The sequence below is a fragment of the Geotrypetes seraphini genome, chromosome 8 (genome assembly GCF_902459505.1).
Source record: "Geotrypetes seraphini chromosome 8, aGeoSer1.1, whole genome shotgun sequence".
NCBI classification, from domain to species: Eukaryota; Metazoa; Chordata; class Amphibia; order Gymnophiona; family Dermophiidae; genus Geotrypetes; species Geotrypetes seraphini.
In genome coordinates this window covers 82,042,482-82,063,747 of record NC_047091.1, presented here as the reverse complement: position 1 = coordinate 82,063,747, position 21,266 = coordinate 82,042,482, and the positions used below count along the sequence as shown (strand labels likewise).

General features: G+C 47.7%; 1 protein-coding gene and 2 pseudogenes across 1 annotated transcript; 1 reads left to right on the top strand and 2 right to left on the bottom strand.

The window, feature by feature from the left end:
* Positions 1–8,461: 8,461 nt before the first annotated feature.
* LOC117366220 (histone H2A type 1-like) lies at positions 8,462–8,928 on the bottom strand. The gene has a single exon (XM_033957464.1). The coding sequence runs from the start codon at positions 8,909–8,911 to the stop codon at positions 8,519–8,521; it is 393 nt and encodes a 130-aa protein (XP_033813355.1). The 5' UTR covers positions 8,912–8,928; the 3' UTR covers positions 8,462–8,518.
* Positions 8,929–9,202: 274 nt separating this feature from the next.
* LOC117364631 lies at positions 9,203–9,641 on the top strand (annotated as a pseudogene).
* A 7,289-nt stretch (positions 9,642–16,930) lies between these two features.
* On the bottom strand, positions 16,931–17,369 carry LOC117365467 (annotated as a pseudogene).
* Positions 17,370–21,266: the final 3,897 nt, after the last annotated feature.

The following is a 21,266-nucleotide window of genomic DNA, read 5'->3' as shown; positions in this document are numbered from 1 at the left end:
TCCTGGTAAAGCTCCACTCGACACTCCTGTCAGGTGACAGTCCCCAGCTCTCTAGCACGGCACACTATGTGTCTAGGGCAGTGAGGGTTGCGGGAACCCAACAAGCGATGGGCCCGCTCAATGCTCGAGGTCTTCCATATCCAAGAGGAAACGACACAGGCCAGTGACCACCTCTCTGGCATCTCCAAAAGCGCTAGTATCAGGCACCTCTCACATCTGGAAGTTATTCCTTCTAGCTCTGTTTTCCAAATCCTCCATTTTAGTGACCAATTCAAACAGTTCAGCCAGCACATTAAGAACATAAGAATTGCCGCTGCTGGGTCAGACCAGTGGTCCATCCTGCCCAGCAGTCTGCTCACGTGGCAGCCCTCAGGTCAAAGACCAGTGCTCTAAATGAGTCCAGCCTCACCTGCATACGTTCCAGTTTAGCAGGAACTTGTCCAACTTTGTCTTGAAACCCTGAAGTGTGTTTTCCCCTATAACAGACTCCAGAAAAGCGTTCCAGTTTTCCACCACTCTCTGGGTGAAGAAGAATGTCCTTATGTTTGTACAGAATCTATCCCCTTTCAACTTTAGATAGTGCCCTCTCGTTCTACCTTGGAAAAGGTGAACAGTTTGTCTTCACCTACTAAGTCTATTCCCTTCAGCATTTTGAACGTTTTGATCAAGTCCCTTTCGATCAAGTCTCAGTTTCCTCTTTTCAAGGGAGAAGAGGCCCAGTTTCTCCAATCTCTCACTTTACAGAAACTCCTCCAGCCCCTTAACCATTTTAGTCGCTCTTCTCTGGACCATTTTGAGCAGTACCATGTCCTTCTTCGTGTATGGCGAACACTGCTGAACGCAATACTCTAGGTGAGGGCACACCATGGCCCAATACAGCGACATGATAACCCTCTCTGATCTGTTCGTGATCCCCTTCTTAATCATTCCTAGCATTATGTTCTTCCTTTTTGTCTCTGCCGTGCATTGTGCAGACGGCTTCATCAACTTGTCGATCAGAACTCCCAAGTCTCTTTCCTGGGAGGTCTCTCCAAGTACTGCCCCGGACATCCTGTATTTGTGCATGAGATTTTTGTTACCGACATGTATCACTTTACACTTATCCACGTTGAACCTCATTTGCCATTGTAAGGTTTGTTAGTGGCCCCCACAATATATGGTTGGTGGGGTCACTTGAGAGGCGCCCTTATAAACGCCAGGTCCCAGGTTCAGTTCCCTCACTGAAGATTCACCAGGAAGTAGAATCAAATAGAAACACAGCCAGAGGTGTTTGCATAAAGAATATATTATAGAAATAGGCTTACAGAAAAGCAATATTTATAAGCATTACAATTAAGCATTACAATTAATGAGAGAGCAACGCAGTTTCCCTGCCTTACAGAGTTCAGAGTAAAAGAGAGACATAGAAGCCTGAAGTTCCAGGGAAAGGCAGAGAGAGAGAAAAGGGGGATGGGGTGATGGTCCAAGCTTCGTGTTCCATAGATAAAGAGAAGGATAGACAGAGAAAGAGAGAGCTCAAGAGAAACAAGAGAGGACCAGAGTGCCAAGAGCCAAGAGAGCGGGGTGATGCTGCGAGGGGGCTTTTATAGTTTGGAAACTCTTTCTAAAAACCAGAATCTATTGAGCTTCAATAGAACTTAAATCTCCCCCCTCCTTCGTAGATAGGAGAAAAATAGGCTGTAGTCATATATGTATTTCCAGTCTGTCTCTGACAATAGTTTCTGATTAACTTTAGTTATCTGTGCACCTGGACCCATTGTCCTAAGCACCCTCTTAATCAGACATTAACACATTAACACCTTTTAGCTAATCATGATTCAATCAGGGCTACTTAAAACAGTCTCCCTGCCCTCAGGGTCTATCTGCATTCACATGCAAGAGTCAGATTGATATAATTTCCCATAGGCCTTCACTGACATTAGTAATGCCAACTGAAAATGCTGAATGCTAGCTATGCTGACAGCCATGTCGATGCCCATTTCTCAAGTTTGATTATGTCACGTTGCAGATCTTCACAATCCCCCTGTGTCTTCACTACTCTGAATAACTTCGTATCGTCCGCAAATTTAATTACCTCACTCGTCGTACCAATGTCCAGATCATTTATAAAGACCCAGTGAGTATTATCCAGGGTTAGCCGTGTGTAACCCGGCAAAAAAACTGGTCACCATGGGTACAGGGACAAGGCCAATCACAGCCTCATGTAGCAGTGAATGGCCTTGTCCACGCAGTAAAGTATCTGCCATATTGCTTCCCTTCCCAGCCATCCTCGTAATAGCGACACTCGCTCTTTTGCACCGGTGGCAAAAAAAAAAACAAAATCAAACAAGCAACCCATCCAGGCATCCCTTCCTTTCACCTAGCCATCTCCCTCCGTTCTCCTCACCTTTTCAGGCGCTCTTCATAGTTTTCTCTTTCTGAGGTGTTCGGATGCGGCAACATTCTCACCAAGTCCCGTGTGAGTACCCTAAAGCTTCTGCTCTGATGCAAGCCACCCAGGCTGATAAAGAAAGTTGAGTTAGAGGAGAAGCTTTGGGGCAGTCACGCGGGTCTTGGAGAGAATTTATTTATTTATTCAATTTTCTATACCGTTCTCCCAGGGGAGCTCAGAACGGTTTACATGCATTTATTCAGGTACTCAAGCATTTTTCCCTCTCTGTCCCGGTGGGCTCACAATCTATCTCTCATACCTGGGGCAATGGGAGATTAAGTGACTTGCCCAGGGTCACAAGGAGCAGAGTGGGTTTGAACCCACAAGCTCAGGGTGCTGAGGCTGTAGCTTTAAACACTGCGCCACACTCTAGACATGTCAGAAAGAGAAAGCTATGAAGAATGCCCACGAAGGTGAGGGGAAGGGAGGAAGGTGGCCCGATCAAGAGAAGAGGTTGAGTGATGCTGAAGGGAAGTGGAGGAAGAGTGAAGATGGGTAACTGGTATCTGGCACCTCTCCCCTCAAAACATACCCCAACACTAAGAAAAGAGAAAACATACTTGCAATCCTTCACCGCTCTCCCTCATTAACAACAAAAATGTAACAATGCAACGTTCTGTGTCCAGATGCAGGAACCACAATGCCGGGGTAACAGTACTCCCATGGATGGTCAGCTCAGCCACAACTTCAGCTCCAGATGATCTCCCAATTGTTGCTGTATTGTAGGAGCACCCTTCGAAGTGCCTGACTACTAATGATCTCGATACCCTCTTTCTCAGTTACAGCTTGCCCTTAGATAGGGAAGATAATCTTATGGACTCCGTTGATAGTGATCAGTTTCCTGAAAGAAAAGGTCCATCTATAGCAGATATTAGCTTTGGAGAGAGCTCAGGTCACTGCTCTGAAAGAGTGACGCTTCTGCAAAGTGCTGAATGCCATGTCCTGGTAAAGCTCCACCCGACTCCCCCACCAGGTAACAGTCCCCAGCTCACAAGCGCAGCACAAAATGCACTTTTAAGGTGAAACTCTGGAGGCACATTACTATGTTTTGCATATCAGACAGATCAGTCCGCACTTCTTCAATACCTTGCTGTTCCCCTGTGGCAGTGTCTTTGCAGGAATTGACACAGCTTTCCACAACATCCAGGCAGCCAGTCATATCCATTAAATCTTGCTTAAGATCATGAATCAAAGCTGTTACTTGAGAGGCTACTGCTAAAATCTCGCTTTTAATCTCAGCAATCCAGGTTTGCATATCCGCTCTGGTAAGTACAGCGCTCCACTCACCTGGCTCCTCTAACATATTGCTCACGCTGTCGTCCATCCGCTGGGCCACTACCGAAAACACAGGCCCCAAATGCATGCCTAGGCCATGTGGTTGGCGAGCCAATGATTTATCCATATCAATCTTCTTTCTGGACATCATGCGTCCCAGTAAATTAATCCCTCTCTGGCACTAAGTGAAGAGACTAATAGCTGCCGCAAGTACATTTAAAGCGAGATATATAGCAGCTGAAGACAGAGCCTCTGGTTTAGGTGGCCATCTTCTCAGTCACGTCACTTCTTCCTTCAAGTGTACCCAGTTCTAACACAGGCCAACAACAGAAAAAAAAAAAAATAATAATAATAATAAATAAATAATAATATATATATATATATGAATTTATCTTTGAGATTTGTGTTTTTTTTTACCTGTTCTTGGGGTTATTTGGGTCGCTGATTCAGAAAATTGTATTGGATAGACCACATCAGCTCTAGTTTCTTTTTTTTTTTAATCAATTTTCAAATTAATTTACAAGAATTAACTCTTGTTACAGCAATACAGCTTAAACTTGAATAAAAAAAGAAGAAGCAAAATCTTTATACATTTAAAGAAACAATCAATAGCTCCTTAGACCTCAAATTAAAAGGGAGGAATTTTGATATGAGAAGAGAAACTTATTATTTATGTAGTTAATCAATCAGGAAAGGCTTAACAAACTGCTGTTCACCATATCTAGACTAAACATTTGCTGTGGCCAACTTCTTCAAATCCAAGAAAGCTCGGAGCTGTTCAGGAGAATAAAACACATATTTAACCCCTAGATATTTAACTAGACATTTACAGGGGTAGGCTAAAAGAAATGTACCTCCCAAAGAGACTATTTCAGGTATCATTACTAGAAACAATTTCCTATGTTCCTTTGTCTGTCTAGCTACATCAGGGTATATAGAAACGTTTTTCCCCATAAAACATCTGTAAAGAGCGAAAGTATAAACGGAAAATTGCATTTACATCTTATTCAAAAACTAATGAAACCAGTAATGTCCAAAAGATCAGATACATTTAGGACTCCTTCATTGTTCAAATTGACCAGTTCAAAATCCGAGTCCACCCCTAGTCGTTTTTTCCTTAAAGGTAGATAATAAATCTTGTTAACAGGTGGTATACAGTCGGGAAAATTTCAAAATTTCAACAAGATATTTTTTAAACATCTCAATACTCCAAGGGCCTTAGGAAAATTCAAAAGACGAATATTCAAATGACAATTAAAGTTTTCTAACTGTTCAACCTTACAGTTCAATTGAGTTTCATCCTTAATTAATCCAGATGATAAGTCTTGGAGTTTTTCGACTTTATCATTAGCTTGTTTTAGTTCCTTAGTAAAATCTTCTTTAGTCCCCTCTAATTTAAGTCCCAAAGAGTCAACAATACTTACTAAAGCTGCTATTTCTTGTGAGGAGTTGGCCATTGCTACATTTAGGCTAGCGAGAGCATCCCAAATGCTCTCTAATGTAACCACCGATGGTTTTCCTACAGCTCCCAGGGTCCCCTACTTCTTCGATCTGGGATTTCCCCTGCAGTATCCATTCGGCAGGGCTCCTCAGTAAGTGTCGCGATAGGAGCAGGTCGCGGTGGAGGAACAGCTACTGGGGGAAATAAAGATGTCTTCAGAGCAGTCCTCCACTTCTCCTTGTGTGGGGGATAACGCCGCCAACACCCTAGGTAACTCCACAGGATTCTGCATAGTTGTGAACTCCCGAAGTCGATCGCTGCATCGGGGAGGAAGTTTGAGTTGTCGAGGAATCCAGCCAAACTATACCCTTGCGCTTGATATGCTGCATCTGATTATCGATAGGAAAAATTAGAACGAAACGCTCTCAGATCGGTTCAGGAGCATGAGTAAGCTGCTGCCGCCATTTTGAATTCCTCCCCCAAGCTCTAGTTTCTTAGATATGGTTGAATTTAATTTTACTATGTTTCCTTCATGCTTAAAAGATATTAATTTAAACACTACATTATAATATCCTGATTTTTTTAATGAGCGGGCAGAGTGAAGAGTGGTATATGGAATATGTTCTGTATCTCAAATACTAGAGCTGCTACGAAAAAACTGGTGCCATCTCTGGGGTCAGCAGGTCAAATATATCCAGAAAATGGTCTAACATTTAAGGTACCAAAATGAGTGTTGGCCAGTAATAAGTTAGCATAGCTACATAGCTTAGGAGCTCTTACTAGCTAGAAATTAGGGGCTTCTTTAACAAAGCTGCGGTAAACGTACCAAAGCCATTCAATTCCTACAAGCTTCGGTGCATTTACCACAGCAGCATCGCCACGATGGCTTTGTAAAAGAGGCACTAGGTGTTGGCAAGGACTCATACATTAATTTCCGCATGCTAAAAGTGGAAATAAATGCATGGAGAAGAGAAAATGGGAAATGTGGCCATTTTACAGCTGTACTGAAAGTGTTCTCAGCATGCTGAAAAGTCCCACAGCAATGATAACGCAGGCCACTTTTTAACACGGCTTAGTAATAGGGCCCTTAATAAATGCTTTGCCATCAGCAGCCAGAAATATGCTGTCTCTTCCTCCCCCCCCCTCCCAATCATGTTGGATACAGTGAGAAATGCACCCTAAAGCTGGTCCTCTACTACTCCCGCAGCCAAACCCAGGGTCAGAATTGTTTTCCAAACACTCTCACAGCAATGTCTCTTAACTCTTCTCTGAGTTTAGAGCAGGAGTGTCAAAGTCCCTCCTCGAAGGCCGCAATCCAGTCGGGCTTTCAGGATTTCCCCAATGAATATGCATGAGCTTTATTAGCATAAATGAAAGCAGTACATGCATCTCATGCATATTCATTGGGGAAATACTGAAAACCCAACTCGATTGCGGCCCTTGAGGAGGGAGTTTGCCACCCCTGGTTTAGAGGGTTGCTAGAGAGAGAGAGAACAGAAATGTATTACCAAAGAATTTCTGCCTTTGACTCAAAACCCTATTCCCCACAGCCCTCTTCTTATCACCCTGGCAACAGCTTAACCATCCCCTGCTAACTGTAATCCCTACCCTAGCATCCTATAATTAATCCTAAAAAAAGAAATCTCTCTCAAAATAACAATCTGCCTAAAGGTGACTTTGTTGTGCTTCTTTCAAATACCAGCATCTTTATAAAACAATATTTCGAATAATCAGTTCAGTCATACAAACATGACGGAAGATAAAGGCCCAAATGGCCTATTCAGTGTGTCCATCGGCAACATCCATTACCCTCTGTCGCCTTCCACTTAACCAGTTCCTGATCCAGTCCATTGTTTTTGGGGCCATAGCAAGGGTACTCAGTTTATTAAATGCCTGTGTGGAGCACTGTCAAAGGCTTTACTAAAATCCAAATACACCACAATCGAAGCGGTTTTATGTACAAGTTCTGATAGAATTATGCGCAACTGTGCAGAATTTGCACAATTCTTCCAAATTGCCCCATCTCTTCCTTTTCCCCATGTGGGCCTGGTCTCATTCCCTCCTTTCGACCTCCCCCCCTCCTTCACGAGATCAAATATACCTGGAGGCCTCCCAAGGAAACAACAGTGGTGGGACCCGGCCGACAGAGGCACAAAATTATCAAAATGTTTACGCAGAATTCCGCCAGGAGAAACTTAGATAGTATAATTGCACAAATCTGCATAGCTTGGACTTCCCTCATACATTTCCACACACATTTGCCCCATATTCCTTGCCGTTACCTCACCCATACACTGAGATCATTAAATCCTTCTGCTAAACTGCTTTCTTCTCCCCCCACAGCAGCAGATGAATGAATAAATAAACAAACATTGTACAAACTTTGAAAAGTAGCCTTTTCTCTTGCCATCCTGAGTGAGCGGCAGAAAGGCAATAATAAAAGGCCAACGATCAGAGTAGAAGGGTTGACGTGAAAGAGAGCAACAGGGAGGAGAAGGAAGAGGGCACGGATATGATTAACCACTGCAGCCTTTAGGAATATTGTGGTGCTAATTGTTTACTTCTTGTCTGTATTTTTCATACTCTGGTATTTCCTTGAAAATGTTTAATGAAGGTCAGTTTGCTTTCTATTCTAAATCTCAATCTGGGATCAAATGACCTAACTTTTAGAAAGGCTATCGGTCTCACTGTTCAACAGAAAGTATTTCATATATTTAATCCCCCACCTGCCAACCCTGTAATGCTGCACCTGTTTTCAAAATCATTGCTTGCACACACTCTCTCTTTTAATATATATACTCCGATTCATGTGCGCTCTAGGAAACGATAAACCATCAATACTTTTTAAAAAAGGTAACAGAAGTCTTTAAAAGAGTGTTCAGGCCCCAGCTCTGGTTGGCAAAGTTTGAAAAGCCCGCCCTGTTAAGTGATTGGTCAGACAAGAATCTCCTGCTTAATCGCTCTTGGTATGGTGTTGTTCGTGGGAGGGAGTTTTTATTCCTAACAGTTTTCCCTGGACGGCTCAAAGCTGTCACTTATCTAATATTACCTTCTGTTCTAAAACCCCACTGATATTCCTATCCTTTTGGCTATGTAATGTTATTTTTGTCGCCTTTCTTTGACATCTTTCTACTGCTAACAGGTAAGCCACCTTGCCAAAATACTGCAGCGGTGATCATTGCCAGCCTCGATCCCAGGAGCAAGGCTAGCTTACACACCCACTTCCATATAGTACATTTAAATATTGCAGAGTTTACAATTACAAAAGAAAAATGGGTTCATTCAGCAAACTGGCTCTTTACATGATAAGAGTGGGTGGCTCTGAAAAGAGCCTTTGGGTTTCTGGTTAACGTCCTCTCAACGGGACAGCTTTATTTGCCTTTGGCCGCTTTGTGGCTCTCGGTTTTCTTGGGCAGTAGCACAGCCTGGATGTTAGGCAGGACGCCGCCCTGCGCGATGGTGACTTTCCCCAGCAGCTTATTCAGTTCTTCATCGTTGCGGATGGCCAGCTGCAAGTGCCTGGGGATGATCCGAGTCTTCTTGTTATCGCGCGCGGCATTGCCGGCCAGCTCTAAGATCTCAGCGGTCAGATACTCCAGCACCGCTGCCAGATAGACCGGGGCGCCGGCACCCACCCGCTCAGCATAGTTGCCCTTCCTCAGCAGCCTGTGCACACGCCCTACGGGAAACTGCAGCCCTGCTCGGGACGAGCGAGTCTTAGACTTGGCCCGAGCCTTTCCACCCTGTTTGCCACGACCTGACATTTTATAATTAAATTGACTTTGTGAGAATAAAAGAATCACAATCGCTTCAATCCTGGAACTTTTATACTTTCCTAAAGCTTCACTACCTCGTTTTTGATTGGATAAACCAGTTCAGCCCCGCCTATGAGGCTGATTATCGCGGTCCAATCCCGCTCTAGAAAGTAACCCGAGGATATCGCCAACACTTAGCTAGATCCAATAGCAAGGAAAGGCGCAGCAACACGAATTTGCATAAGAGTACTATAAATAAAGCCTTCGGCCGTTCTTCAGCATACTCTGTTTGCTTACTTTTGGAAAGCATTTAGGAGCTATACTGAGATGCCCGAGCCAGCCAAATCAGCTCCCGCAGCCAAGAAGGGCTCCAAGAAAGCGGTGAGCAAGACTCCGAAAAAAGATGGAGAAAACAGCGTAAGCGCCGAAGGAAGGAGAAGCTACGCTATCTATATGCTATAAAGTGCTGAAGCAGGTTCATCCCGACACCGGCATTTCCTCCAAGGCTATGGGCATCATGAACTCCTTCGTGAGTGACATCTTCGAGCGCATCGCCGGAGAAGCTTCCCGCCTCGCTCATTACAACAAGCGCTCCACCATCACTTCCAGGGAGATCCAGACCGCAGTGCGCCTCCTGCTGCCCGGTGAACTGGCCAAACACGCCGTGTCCGAGGGCACCAAGGCAGTCACCAAGTACACCAGCTCCAAGTAATTGCGGGCTTAGCTACAACTCTACAAACCAAACCCAAAGGCTCTTTTCAGAGCCACCCACGTGCTACACATAAAGAGATGGATTTCTAGTTTATACAACACTTCTCTTCAAAGTTCTGAGCGAGGTGTTTTCCTTTTCTCCTAGATGCCATGTTTCTTTTTCCCTCCCCTGTTTTTAAAATCTCTTTGTTGCTAACCCGCATATCCTAACTAAGATAGCATAAAACACCAAGGAGGGCATCCCCTCGGGAAGGGGTAAAATGCAGACCTTGCGGATCTCAACTACATATCCTTAAAAATGTTCATTTCTTCTAGGACAAGCAGGATGAGTCAGCCATATGGATGTTGTCCCAACAGCTCCCAATTTGTGGATAACCTCTCCAATAGCTCAGAGAGATTTTTTTTTTTCTCTCTCTGAGCACATGCAGTGCCCAGGCCCCACTGGGTGTGCCTGGGCACTACCCATTTCGCCCTGCTTTCCCCTTATCCCCAGTCTTTAGTTTCCGCCCGTTCCCATCAGTCGGATTTTCTACAGCTCTCCATTATCACTTTTCTACCATCGGAACTTTTCCACTTACCATCTTGAAGATGCCAGAAACATCTAAGAAATGTCTGGGATGCAGAAAAAGGATGAGTTCATTGGATCCTCATGAACTGTGTGTCCGCTGCTTGGGTCCGATGCACGAGGACCAGTGTTGCTTATATTGTGTCCGCCTGTCCCCGCACACATGCAAGCTAAGGAAAAGGGTACTGAGAGACTTCTTGAAGAGATGTGAGGCCTGATAATCTTCCTCCAGCAGCCATCCTCATCGGAATGTAGCAGCGGGGGATCCATAGCGGTAAGGAGCCTCCAGGACACACTGGTTCAGCGAATCCCCCTCTCCCCCCCCCCTGCCTGCAGGCAACCAAGCGGGGTTTGCCCTTCAGCCCGCCCGCCCCTGAAGTCTACCGGAGCACCCTCGGCTTTTTCCCAGCGGGCCCATTCCCCAGCAACGAGGGAGAAGCGAATCGGCAGAGAGCCTGGGGAGAAACAAGCCTGCACTCAGCCACGCCTCCTAGCAACGGAGGATCTCCTCCCTGAAGAGAGAACTCATCGGGGACTCCCTCCTCCCGTCATCGCTGATGTCAGCGGGTAGGGAGATCGCCGGGGCACGCCTCCCCGATTCAAGGAGGCTGCCGGCTCAACTACAGGCAGCCAGAAAATGCTGCAGAATGGGGCGCAACGCAGGGCAGCAAATTGTCACTCCCTCCACCAGCACAAATGGCATGGAGATGCCTCAAGATCCCCTGGGGGGAATCCTCTCACCACAGCCACAGCAGGGATGACAGGAGGCGCAACCATCATTTCTCTGAAGGACACAGACACAAATCCATATGAAGAAACAGCAGGTGATCATGCAGCACACTATCTCCCTCCAGCCCTTCTTCATCCTCACCACCTGCCAAGCAACGTAAAGACCGCTTGAACGGACGTCCCACCTGGAGCGTCAGACAACCATCCAGGGGGTTGACCATCAACAACTGGTCCAGCTCCTCGCTCAGCAGGGGACCCTCCAGACACCAGAGCAGCCCTGCACCCAGGTGAGCAGTGCCCAAGCTCAACAAGGGAAAGTCCAGCTGCCAGAGCCACTGACGTTGACACGGGGGACGAATCCGAAGCCATCTTCCTGAGCACCTAGAACTCGGACTGATCCCCTGCGTCATCACCAACAAAAACAACGACGAATCCTCCACCACCTGCACAAAAACCGGAGGACCTGGCCTACCCCAAGTTCATCCAGTAACTCGCTGCCCTCCTCGTGATCCACGTGGGGGGACTATTGGAACCCACGCCAGAGGATGACGGACTCCTGCAATCCCTGGACAACCCCAAGCAACCAATAGCGATCCTGGTCCACAAGAACCTCCTCGACTGCAGAGACAAGATTTGGCAGACCCCCTCCTAAGGGCGTCCCACATCTAGGAGACTGGAAGTGAAGTACCAGGTCCTTCCGGTCCCGGGGTTTGACAGACCTCAGCTGCCACACAAGTCCATTGTGGTAGCCTCAGTGCTCAAGAGACACAAGACAGCGTGACCGTCCTCCAACGCTCCGCCTGGGAAGGACCTGAAAACTCTGGATTCCATTGGGAAAAAGACCTTCGAGAGTGCGATGCTTAACGCACGGATCGCTGTGCACCAGTTCCAGATGTTGCTGTATCAAGAGACTATACAGAAAAAGATAACAGGCTCTGCAGCTCGCCTCCAAGCCGGTGTAGGACTCTCTCACCCCCTCCTCCATGATCAAGGGGAATGCAACAAGCACCTCAAGGCAGCTTTTGACATCTTAGAAACATCCAGCCACATTGGGGGAACAGCCCGGCGCTTGGCCTGGATTCGTGCCATGGCGCTTCATGAGGACCTCCACGAGCCCCTAGCAGATGCACCTTGCACAGGAGAACACCTGTTTGGTGATAAGGTCAAAGAGACAGTCGACGGCATTAAAGATGACTGCACCACCCTTCAAACCCTCGCTTCTGACAGCTTCGAATACTGTGCCCCTCCACAAAGACAGCAGAGGAATCAAGTCCTCGCAAGCCCTTCTCTGCCAACAAGCGATACTCCGCAACACCACACTGGCAGCAGTCCAGGCCCCCACGCTTACAACAATATAGCAACTCCTACGCGCACAAGCGTCGCCCAAGGGGCAATCAAAGGCAGACCGCCCCCCCCAAAAAAAAACAAAAGCAGAACCTTTGACTACTCTCCGAACCAGCATGGCCCGGTGGGAGGCAGGATCAGATTGTTTGTGAGTGCCTGGTCCAGAATCACCACCGACCAGTGGGTCCTCAACACCAAACGGGGATACCGCATCCGTTTTGACTCCCGCCCTCCAGAGAAACCGCCACAGTGGGTGGGGCACCCAACAACAGAAGACCCAGTTATCCTGCAACAAGCAGAGGACCTGCTCTCAGCAGAAGCAATAGAGGCAGTGCCACCAGAGGAGATCAACAAGAGATTTTACTCCAGGTACTTCCTCGTGCCAAAGAAGGACAAGGGCAAATGCCCAATCCTGGACCTCCAAAGCTCAAGTGCATACACAAAGAACGCTTCCGGATGCACTCCCTGGGTACAGTCTTGCCCCTGATACAACCCAATTACTGGCTAGCCTCGCTGGACCTACAGGACACCTACACCCATGTGACTATCCATCCAGCCCACAGGAAGTATCTTCACTTCATGATCTGAGAGACACTTCCAGTACAAGGCCCTACCCTTTGGACTCTCAATAGTCCCAAGAGTGTTCACAAAGTGCGTGGCTATGGCAGCAGCACATGTTCGCCTGCAGGGAGTATGCGTCCTTCCCTATCTCGACGACTGGCTGATAGTGGCCCGCTCACCAGGGGAGGCCCAGGCATCCTTGACAACCACCATAACCCTCCTCCAAAAACTGGGGTTCCTCATCAACTACAAAAAATCCCACCTGATACCCACCCAGAGGATATTGTTCATCAGGGCAGTCATCGACACCACACAGACCAAGGCCTTTCTACCGGTTTGCCGGATCAATGCCATGACATCCCTGGGCCAGCGCATCTCTGCCAGCAGCTCATTGTCAGCACGCTCCCTCCTACATCTCCTGGGCCACATGGCAGCTGTGGTCTTTGTTATCCAACACACCAAACTACACATGAGACCCCTGCAATGGCACCTCAGACGTCACAGGAACCAGCATCCCCAACCACCTAGATACACATTCACCGACCCATACATTAGACGCTTCACTGGTGAATGGCCCGAGACAATTTAGCGAAGGAGAAACCATTCAGACCACCACCTCACCAGCTGGTGGTCACCATGGATGCCTCCAAACATGGATGGGGGGGCGCCTTCTCCATCTTCGCACAGGAGACACATAGTTTGCCCAGGTGTCCTCACTCCATATCAACCTACTGGAGTTCAGGGCCATAGGGAATGCCCTTGAAACCTTCAAACAATGGGTGACAGGCAGGACAATCCTCATCCAAACAGACAACCAGGTGGCCATTTACTACATCAACCAACAGGGAGAGACAGGGTCGGCCTCGCTCTGCAAGGAAGCTTGCCACACATGGGAGTTCAATGCTCCATCCAGGCAACTTACCTCCCGGGAGAGAACGACCTGGTCGACAGCCTCAGCTGCCAGCTGGATCCCTACGAGTGGTTTCTCAACTCTTCAGTGACGAAGAAGATCTTCAGCACCTGGGACACTCCAAGCATCGACCTGTTTGCAACAGAACTAAACTCAAAATGTACGACCTTCTGCTCAAAGAGACTGACCCATTGCTGTCTCAGCCCCGACGGTCTGTCTCTGAGTTGGAACCACGGACTCTTATATGCCTACCCGCCAACACCTCTCATACCCAAACTCCTGCAGAAGATCCTTCAGGACAGAACAACAGTGATCATGATTGCCCCGTTCTGGCCCCGGCAACCATGGTTCCTGTTCCTGCAACGGATAGCGGTTCACCCACCTCTCCACCTCCCGATCAGCGCAGATCTCATAACACAACACGGGAGCTCTACCTTCCACCATGACCTACGCTCCCTAGCCCTGACTACATGGAGAGGATGAACCAACCACAAGACGTGGAGCACATTCTTATGGCAGCCAGAAAATGCTAAGGGTTGAAATGGAGAAGGTTCCGCTACTGGTGCACAGGCATGCAGCAAGACCCTTACAACTGCCCCATACCGGATATCCTGCAGTACCTACTGAGCTTATCTCAGGGGGGCCTAAAACCTACTTCCATCAAGGTCCACCTAAGTGCGATCACGACGTACCACACTGACTTAGACAACACACTGGTGTCAGGACACCCAGTAATCGCAAAATTCATGAAGGGACTGTGCAAACTGCACCCACCGGTCAGACCACCGCTGCCCGGATGGGACCTCAACTTGGTGCTGCATCAGCTCACCCTCGACCCATTCGAACCTTTGGGGGAGGCAGATCCCAGATTCCTTGCCTGGAAAACCCTCTTCCTGACCTCCATCGCGTCGGCCAGACATACCCTGGTCTATCACCCCCCCCCCCCTACACACTCCTCCATGAGGATAGGGTGGTGCTCAGAACCCACCCCCGATTCTTGCCGAAGGTGGCTTCAGCGTTCCACATCAACCAGTCTATCATCCTCCCTGCACTCTACATTCCCTCACAGGGAGGCTCACAGCCACCTCAGCGACACCTCCTAAACTGTGTGCGGGCCCTGACTACCTATATCAACAGGACGCAACAGACCAGACAAGCCTCACAAATGATCGTCTCCTACAATCAAAACAGACCAGGACTCCCGGTCACCAAATGCACGCTCTCGCGCTGGATATCTTAGTGCATCTCCTTCACCTATAGAAGAGCGCAGCCTGAACCACCGGTGGGAGCCCACGCCCAGCAGCTCAGAGCCATAGACACCACTCTGACTCATCTACACCACACACCAATAGAGGTCATCTGCAATGCTGCCACTTGGTCCTCCATGCACACCTTCACCAAGCACTACTACCTCGACATAACATTCCACACCCCGAATGCATTCGGCCGAACAGATTTGAGAGAGATTTGCATATGATGGAAGTGATAGGCATGCAAATTTGCTTCATGCATTTTCATTAGGGCTAGCCTGAAAACCCAATTGGCCTGGTGTTCCTCCAGGACAGGGTTGGGAACCACTGGTCTAGACTGAATGTTGAATATGCAAGTACAAATTTTTACATGCAAGTACGAATTGTCACTGTTGATAAGTTGGTTCCTCACCGTTCATTGATTGTTATTGACCAGTTACACTGATCTGTGAGTATTATTGTCCAGTTAACACAGCACTTTATTAAAAACCTTGCTTTGCTTGATTACCCTTTCCGGCTCGGCCTCCACAGCCAGGCAAGGGATGCACAGAGCGCTAAGGCGCAGGTCTAATTGGTACATCCCTCGGCGAGGGAGTCCCCCATATGTGGCTGACTCATCCTGCTTGTCCTAGGAGAAAGTGTAGTTACTTACCTGTAACATAGGCTCTCCTTGGACAGCAGGATAGTCAGCCACACAACTCACCCCCTTCCCATACGGCCGACCCAGGCACAGCTAGGAACATCCTGGGGATTAGGGGGAAGCAGGGGGAAATGGGTAGTGCCCAGGCATGCCCAGTGGGGCCCAGGCACTGCACGTGCTCAGAGAGAGGAAAAAAAAAGTCTCTCTGAGCTATTGGAGATCTTATCCGCAAATTGGGAGCTGTTGGGACAACACCCATATGTGACTGACTATCCTACTGTCCACGGAGAACCTACGTTACAGGTACATAACTACATTTTATTAACTGTTTCAGGATTCATGTCTGCATGCCCCTCATTCCAGCGCTGTAACTGTTCCCGTTTCTAACACTACGGATGTGTGCTGACAGTCTTATTAAGAATAATAAATTTGAGGAAACACTTCAGCTAAGGGAGGTCTGGGCATGAAAAAGTATTTTTGCCCGGTTAAACCTGGTCTTGAACCCAGATCAGCAGGGCTCAAGACAGCTACCCTAACCTCTAGGCGACTTTTGTCATGAGGTCCGTGCCACTTTTAGTCTCAGCATAGGGAGGGAGAAGCACTAGGGTCCATCACAGCCATGACATATGCTGAGACTAAAAGTGACAAAACTTGATTATTTTACAAGCTAAGAAAGTAGCCTTGAAGGGGAAGCGGACCTGACAGACCTCGCGGATCTAAAACCGCACGTCCTTAAAAATCTGAAGTCCATGTCACTTGTAGTTTCTGGCTCTGGCCTCGATGACAATTTAGCTCTGACGGAACTGTCTCAGCATAGGGAGGGAAAAGTATTAGGATCCGTCAGCACTAAAATGTCATAGAGGTCTGTCAGAGCCAGAGACTAGTGCTGGAGCGGCTCTAAAACGAATCCTTTAAGCCGGTTTCCTGGTAAAAGAAAGTGAGAGGTGGTTGTGCTTGCTATATCCCTATCCCACCCTGCCTATGGGGGTCTGCTTAAACTGTTTGTTTTTAATAAATTTAAAAATCTGAGGTTCAAGCCACTTTTAGTCTCTGGCTCTGACAGACCTCTGACATTTTAGCGCTGACGGATCCTACTACTTTTCCCTCCCTATGCTGAGACAGATCCGCCAGAGCTAAATTGTCATCTAAGTCTGTCAGAGACTAAAAGTGTCATGGACCTCAAATTTTTAAGGACATTTGGTTTTAGATCCGTGAGGTCTGTCAGGTCCGCGTTTTACCCCTTCCCTTTAATTTTTGCATTAAAGCGGTTCTCATTCAACAACAAACTAGAAATCCATCTCTTTATGTGTAGCACGTGGGTGGCTCTGAAAAGAGCCTTTGGGTTCGGTTTGTAGAGCTATAGGCTAAGCCCGCAATTACTTGGAGCTGGTGTACTTGGTGACTGCCTTGGTGCCCTCGGACACGGCGTGTTTGGCCAGTTCACCGGGCAGCAGGAGGCGCACTGCGGTCTGGATCTCCCAGGAGATGATGGTGGAGCGCTGTTGTAATGAGCGAGGCGGGAGGCTTCTCCGGCGATGCGCTCAAAGATGTCACTCACAAAGGAGTTCATGATGCCCATAGCCTTGGAGGAAATGCCAGTGTCAGGATGAACCTGCTTCAGCACTTTATAGATATAGATACCATAGCTCTCCTTCCTGCCTAGCTTGCGTTTTTTTCCCATCTTTTTTCTGAGTCTTGCTCACCGCTTTCTTGGAGCCCTTCTTGGCTGCGGGAGCTGATTTGGCCGGCTCAGGCATCTCTGTATATTTCCAAACCATTTTCAAACTGAACAACTAGAGTATGCTGAAGAACGGCTGCCGGCTTTATTTATAGTATGCTTATGCAAATTCGTGTTCCTGCGCGTCTTTCCTTGCTATTGGACCTAGCTAAGTGTTGGCGAGATCCTCGGGTTACATTTCTAGAGCGGGATTGGTCCGCGAGCCTCATAGGCGGGGCTGAACTTGTTTATCTAATCAAAAACAATGTAGTGAAGCTTTAGGAAAATATAAAAGTTCCGGAATTGAAGCGCTTGACATTGTTTTATTTTCACATATCCAGTTTGAAACAGTTTACTAACTGTAAATCTTTTTTCGTAATTTATTTAATTATTTGTCCATGCAATAAATTCTACGTAGGAATGACATCAAGGGACTTAAGGACTAGAATGCGAGAACATAAATCAAACTTGAAACATGAACGTTGCTCTGAAGTTATTGTAGAGCAGTGTTTTTCAACCTTTTTTGGGCAAAGGCACACTTGTTTCATGAAAAAAATCACGAGGCACACCACCATTAGAAAATGTTAAAAAATTTAACTCTGTGCCTATATTGACTATATATAAAGTAATTCATTTGAGTGCCACCGCCGCCATCGGGAACAGGCCTGGCGCCAAGTTCTCCCTGCTTCTCTTCCCTGCGGGGCCGACCAACTCTCGCCACCCGTCGTCAATTCTAACGTCGGAGAGGACGTTCTAGGCCAGCCAGGCAGCGATTGGCTGGCCCAGAACGTCCTCTCCGACGTCAGAATTGACGCGAGTGGCGAGAGTTGGCCGGCCCCACAGGGAAAAGCAGGGAGAACTTGGCGCCGGCCTGTTCCCGATGGCAGGCGGTGGCACTCAAGTGGCTAAAGAGCCGCAGTTTGCCGGCCTAGGGACAACACTGGAGGGTGGCCAGCTGTGCACCCCCTTGGGACGTAAACCCGGGGTGGGGCAGACCGGCCCCCCCCCACCCTGGTATGCCACTATCTGTACCTCACTCCCTCCCTATGACTAAAAATTCTCCTTTCTTCTATTCCCCGTGTACACAACCATCTCTTTCCCTCCCGTCCTCTCTCCAAAGTCCATGCCTTCTGTGTCCAAACACTCATTCCCTCCCCCACCTCAGCATCTCTTTCCCTCCCTTCCTCTCTCCCAAGTCCATTTCTTCTGTGTCCAAAAACGCATTCCCTCCCCCACCTCAGCATCTCTTTCCCTCCCTTCCTCTCTCCCAAGTCCATTTCTTCTGTGTCCAAAAACGCATTCCCTCCCCCACCTCAGCATCTCTTTCCCTCCCTTCCTCTCTCCCAAGTACATGCCTTCTGTGTCCAAAAACCCATTCCCTCCCCCACCTCAGCATCTTTTTCCCTCCCTTCCTCTCTCCCAAGTCTATGCCTTCTGTGTCCAAAAACCCATTTCCTCCCCCACCTCAGCATCTCTTTCCCTCCCTTCCTCTCTCCCAAGTTCATACCTTGTGTCCAAAACGCACTCCCTCCCCCCTTTTGTCTTCCGTGTTTGCCTCCCAGCCCATCTTTGCAACTTTCTCAGCAAAACGAAGCTCAAGCCGCGAGGCTTGTCTTCTGCTTCCTGCCTGCCCTGCCGCGCACAAATAGCCGACCGGAAGTATTTTCCGACGTCAGCGCTGACGTCGGAGGGCAGGCTTTGCTTAAGCCCTCCCTCCGACGTCAGCGCTGACATCGGGGAACGCTTGCGATCGGCTATATGTTAGCTGCAGGGCAGGCAGAAACAGAAGACGAGCCTCGCGGCTCGAGATGTATTGAACTCCGCGGGTCCCCCGTCCAGCTCTCTCCTGTCCACGTGGGGCGGACCGCCTCTCTCCCTAGACTGTGGCCTAGGACCCTGGGGGAGCCCGGGCCCCCTGTCAGCTCCGGGCCCCTGAATGCAGGACTGGTGGTACTGCCCTGATGGCGGCCCTGACCGTACGGCACACCAGGCAACATCTCGCGGCACACTAGTGTGCCGCAGAACAGCGGTTGAAAAACACTGTTGTAGAGCATTGCAAGGCATTTAAACATGTTTTCAATGATCTGCAATGACTCGTGATTGACGTAGAGCCAGTGTCATCTAGAGGAGGAGTGAATCGCCTCAGGCAACGTGAAGCAAGATGGATCTTTAGATTAAACAGTATGCACCCTTTTGGTTTAAATACCATGCAGGTTGAAACTTGTTTTTCAATGATTTTCTTATATTTCACTCAATATTAAGTCGCACATTCTCATTTTTTCAGATAAGTGTTCACTTTATATATATATATAGCTGAACAATTTAGTCCAGATCATTGCTGGCTTTAGTTTATATTGTCTTGATGACATAAGAGTACAAATTTAAAATATAAGAAAACAATAAATTAAAAAAGAACAAAGGAAATTATAGATCAAACAAACTTAAATAATAGTTTGTAGGATAGGATGGAGATTTTTTGATCGATGATTGAGATCTATCACCAGAATTTTCTTGGGGTGAATATCACGATCCCCAAAAGGTGTCACTGAGATCTTTTCCTCCATTTTGGCTTAAATTTAGTAGTAACGACATAGGGAGCCACCATTGTTGAAGCGTAGGGGCCCGATGTTCCAGCCAGAGCATCAAAAGTCTTTTTTCCTTTAAATATCGCCCATTGAAGAAAATTAAGGTAGCCCCATGGCGTGGGGGATTATAAGGAGAAAACATAAAAAAGAATCTGCACCTCCAGCTTGACACCACACTTCCAGAGAGAGGAGAGGGCCCGCAACAACAGACCCCAAAGCGCTGAACTTGAGGACATTGCCAAAACATATGTCCCAAAGTGGCCTCCCTGCATCCACACTTAGGGCAACTAGAGGACTGAGCAATCACAGCCAAATAGGCCCAGCGGGGAGATATATGTAGTCGAAGAGCAAATTTATATTGAAGCTCCCAGCAGGCGACATTGATTGTACCCTTGCGAATAGCTAGCACAAAGGACTGGAAAGTAGCCTCCAGCAGAGTAATAGAAAGATCCGATTCCCACACTGCAGCATAACTGCGATATTGAAGGGCGGGAGAAAAGTCCAAAAGTGCTCTATGATGAAATATCAAAGGGACTTTATTTTGAGTCCACAAAGTAAAAAGAAAGCCCAATTCCTCCTGAACATCTTCAGTTAGATTAGTCCAGCTTAGACTCCGGATATAGTTACGAAGTTGTAGATAAGGGAATATATTACATGGAGAAAGTGAAAACTCTCTTTGCAAGTTCAAGAAGGACAGCATCTTTCCCTCTTTGGTGAGCACATGAAAAAGATAGTGAATGGGAAACACGGTATTGTATACAGGTACTTTTCTCTGTGCAAAGTGAGCTCAGTCTAGGTTGCAACATTCCAACATGCTTTCAAGATACAGTGGTACCTTGGTTTGCGAGCATAATTTGTTCCAGAAGCATGCTCGTAATCCAAAGTGCTTGTATATCAAAGCGAGTTTCCCCATAGGAAGTAGTGGAAACTCGGATGATTTGTTCCACATCCCAAAAATAGGCCTATGTTGCATTCTATATCCCTTCTTGTGGTCCAACATTTCTCCCACTCCCTGTTTCAGCATTTCTCCCTCTTCTCCTCTCCCCAACTAGATCCAGCATTTGTACTCCCCTTTCTTTCCATCTCCACAGACCATCTTTCCCTTTTCTTATTCCATATCCATCCCTTCCTTTTTCTTTCTCACCTCCATGGTTTGCCTTTGAGCCTGCCTTAGCGGCCGTAGTCAGACAAATTGGCTCCTGCCGGCATCGCAGCATTCCCTCAGCCAAGCTCTACCCCCTTTTGCTTCCACTTCCTGTTTCCGGTGGAGCTGGATGCGGCTTGGGCAAGGCGGTGGTGGGTAGGTGCATGCTGTTCACCAGTTCCCAGGGTGGACAAGCTCATTGTTCGAG

Excerpts from the sequence above, each read along its gene's own strand:
- LOC117366220 (XM_033957464.1), bottom strand. The coding sequence starts at position 8,911 with ATGTCAGGTCGTGGCAAACAGGGTGGAAAGGCTCGGGCCAAGTCTAAG.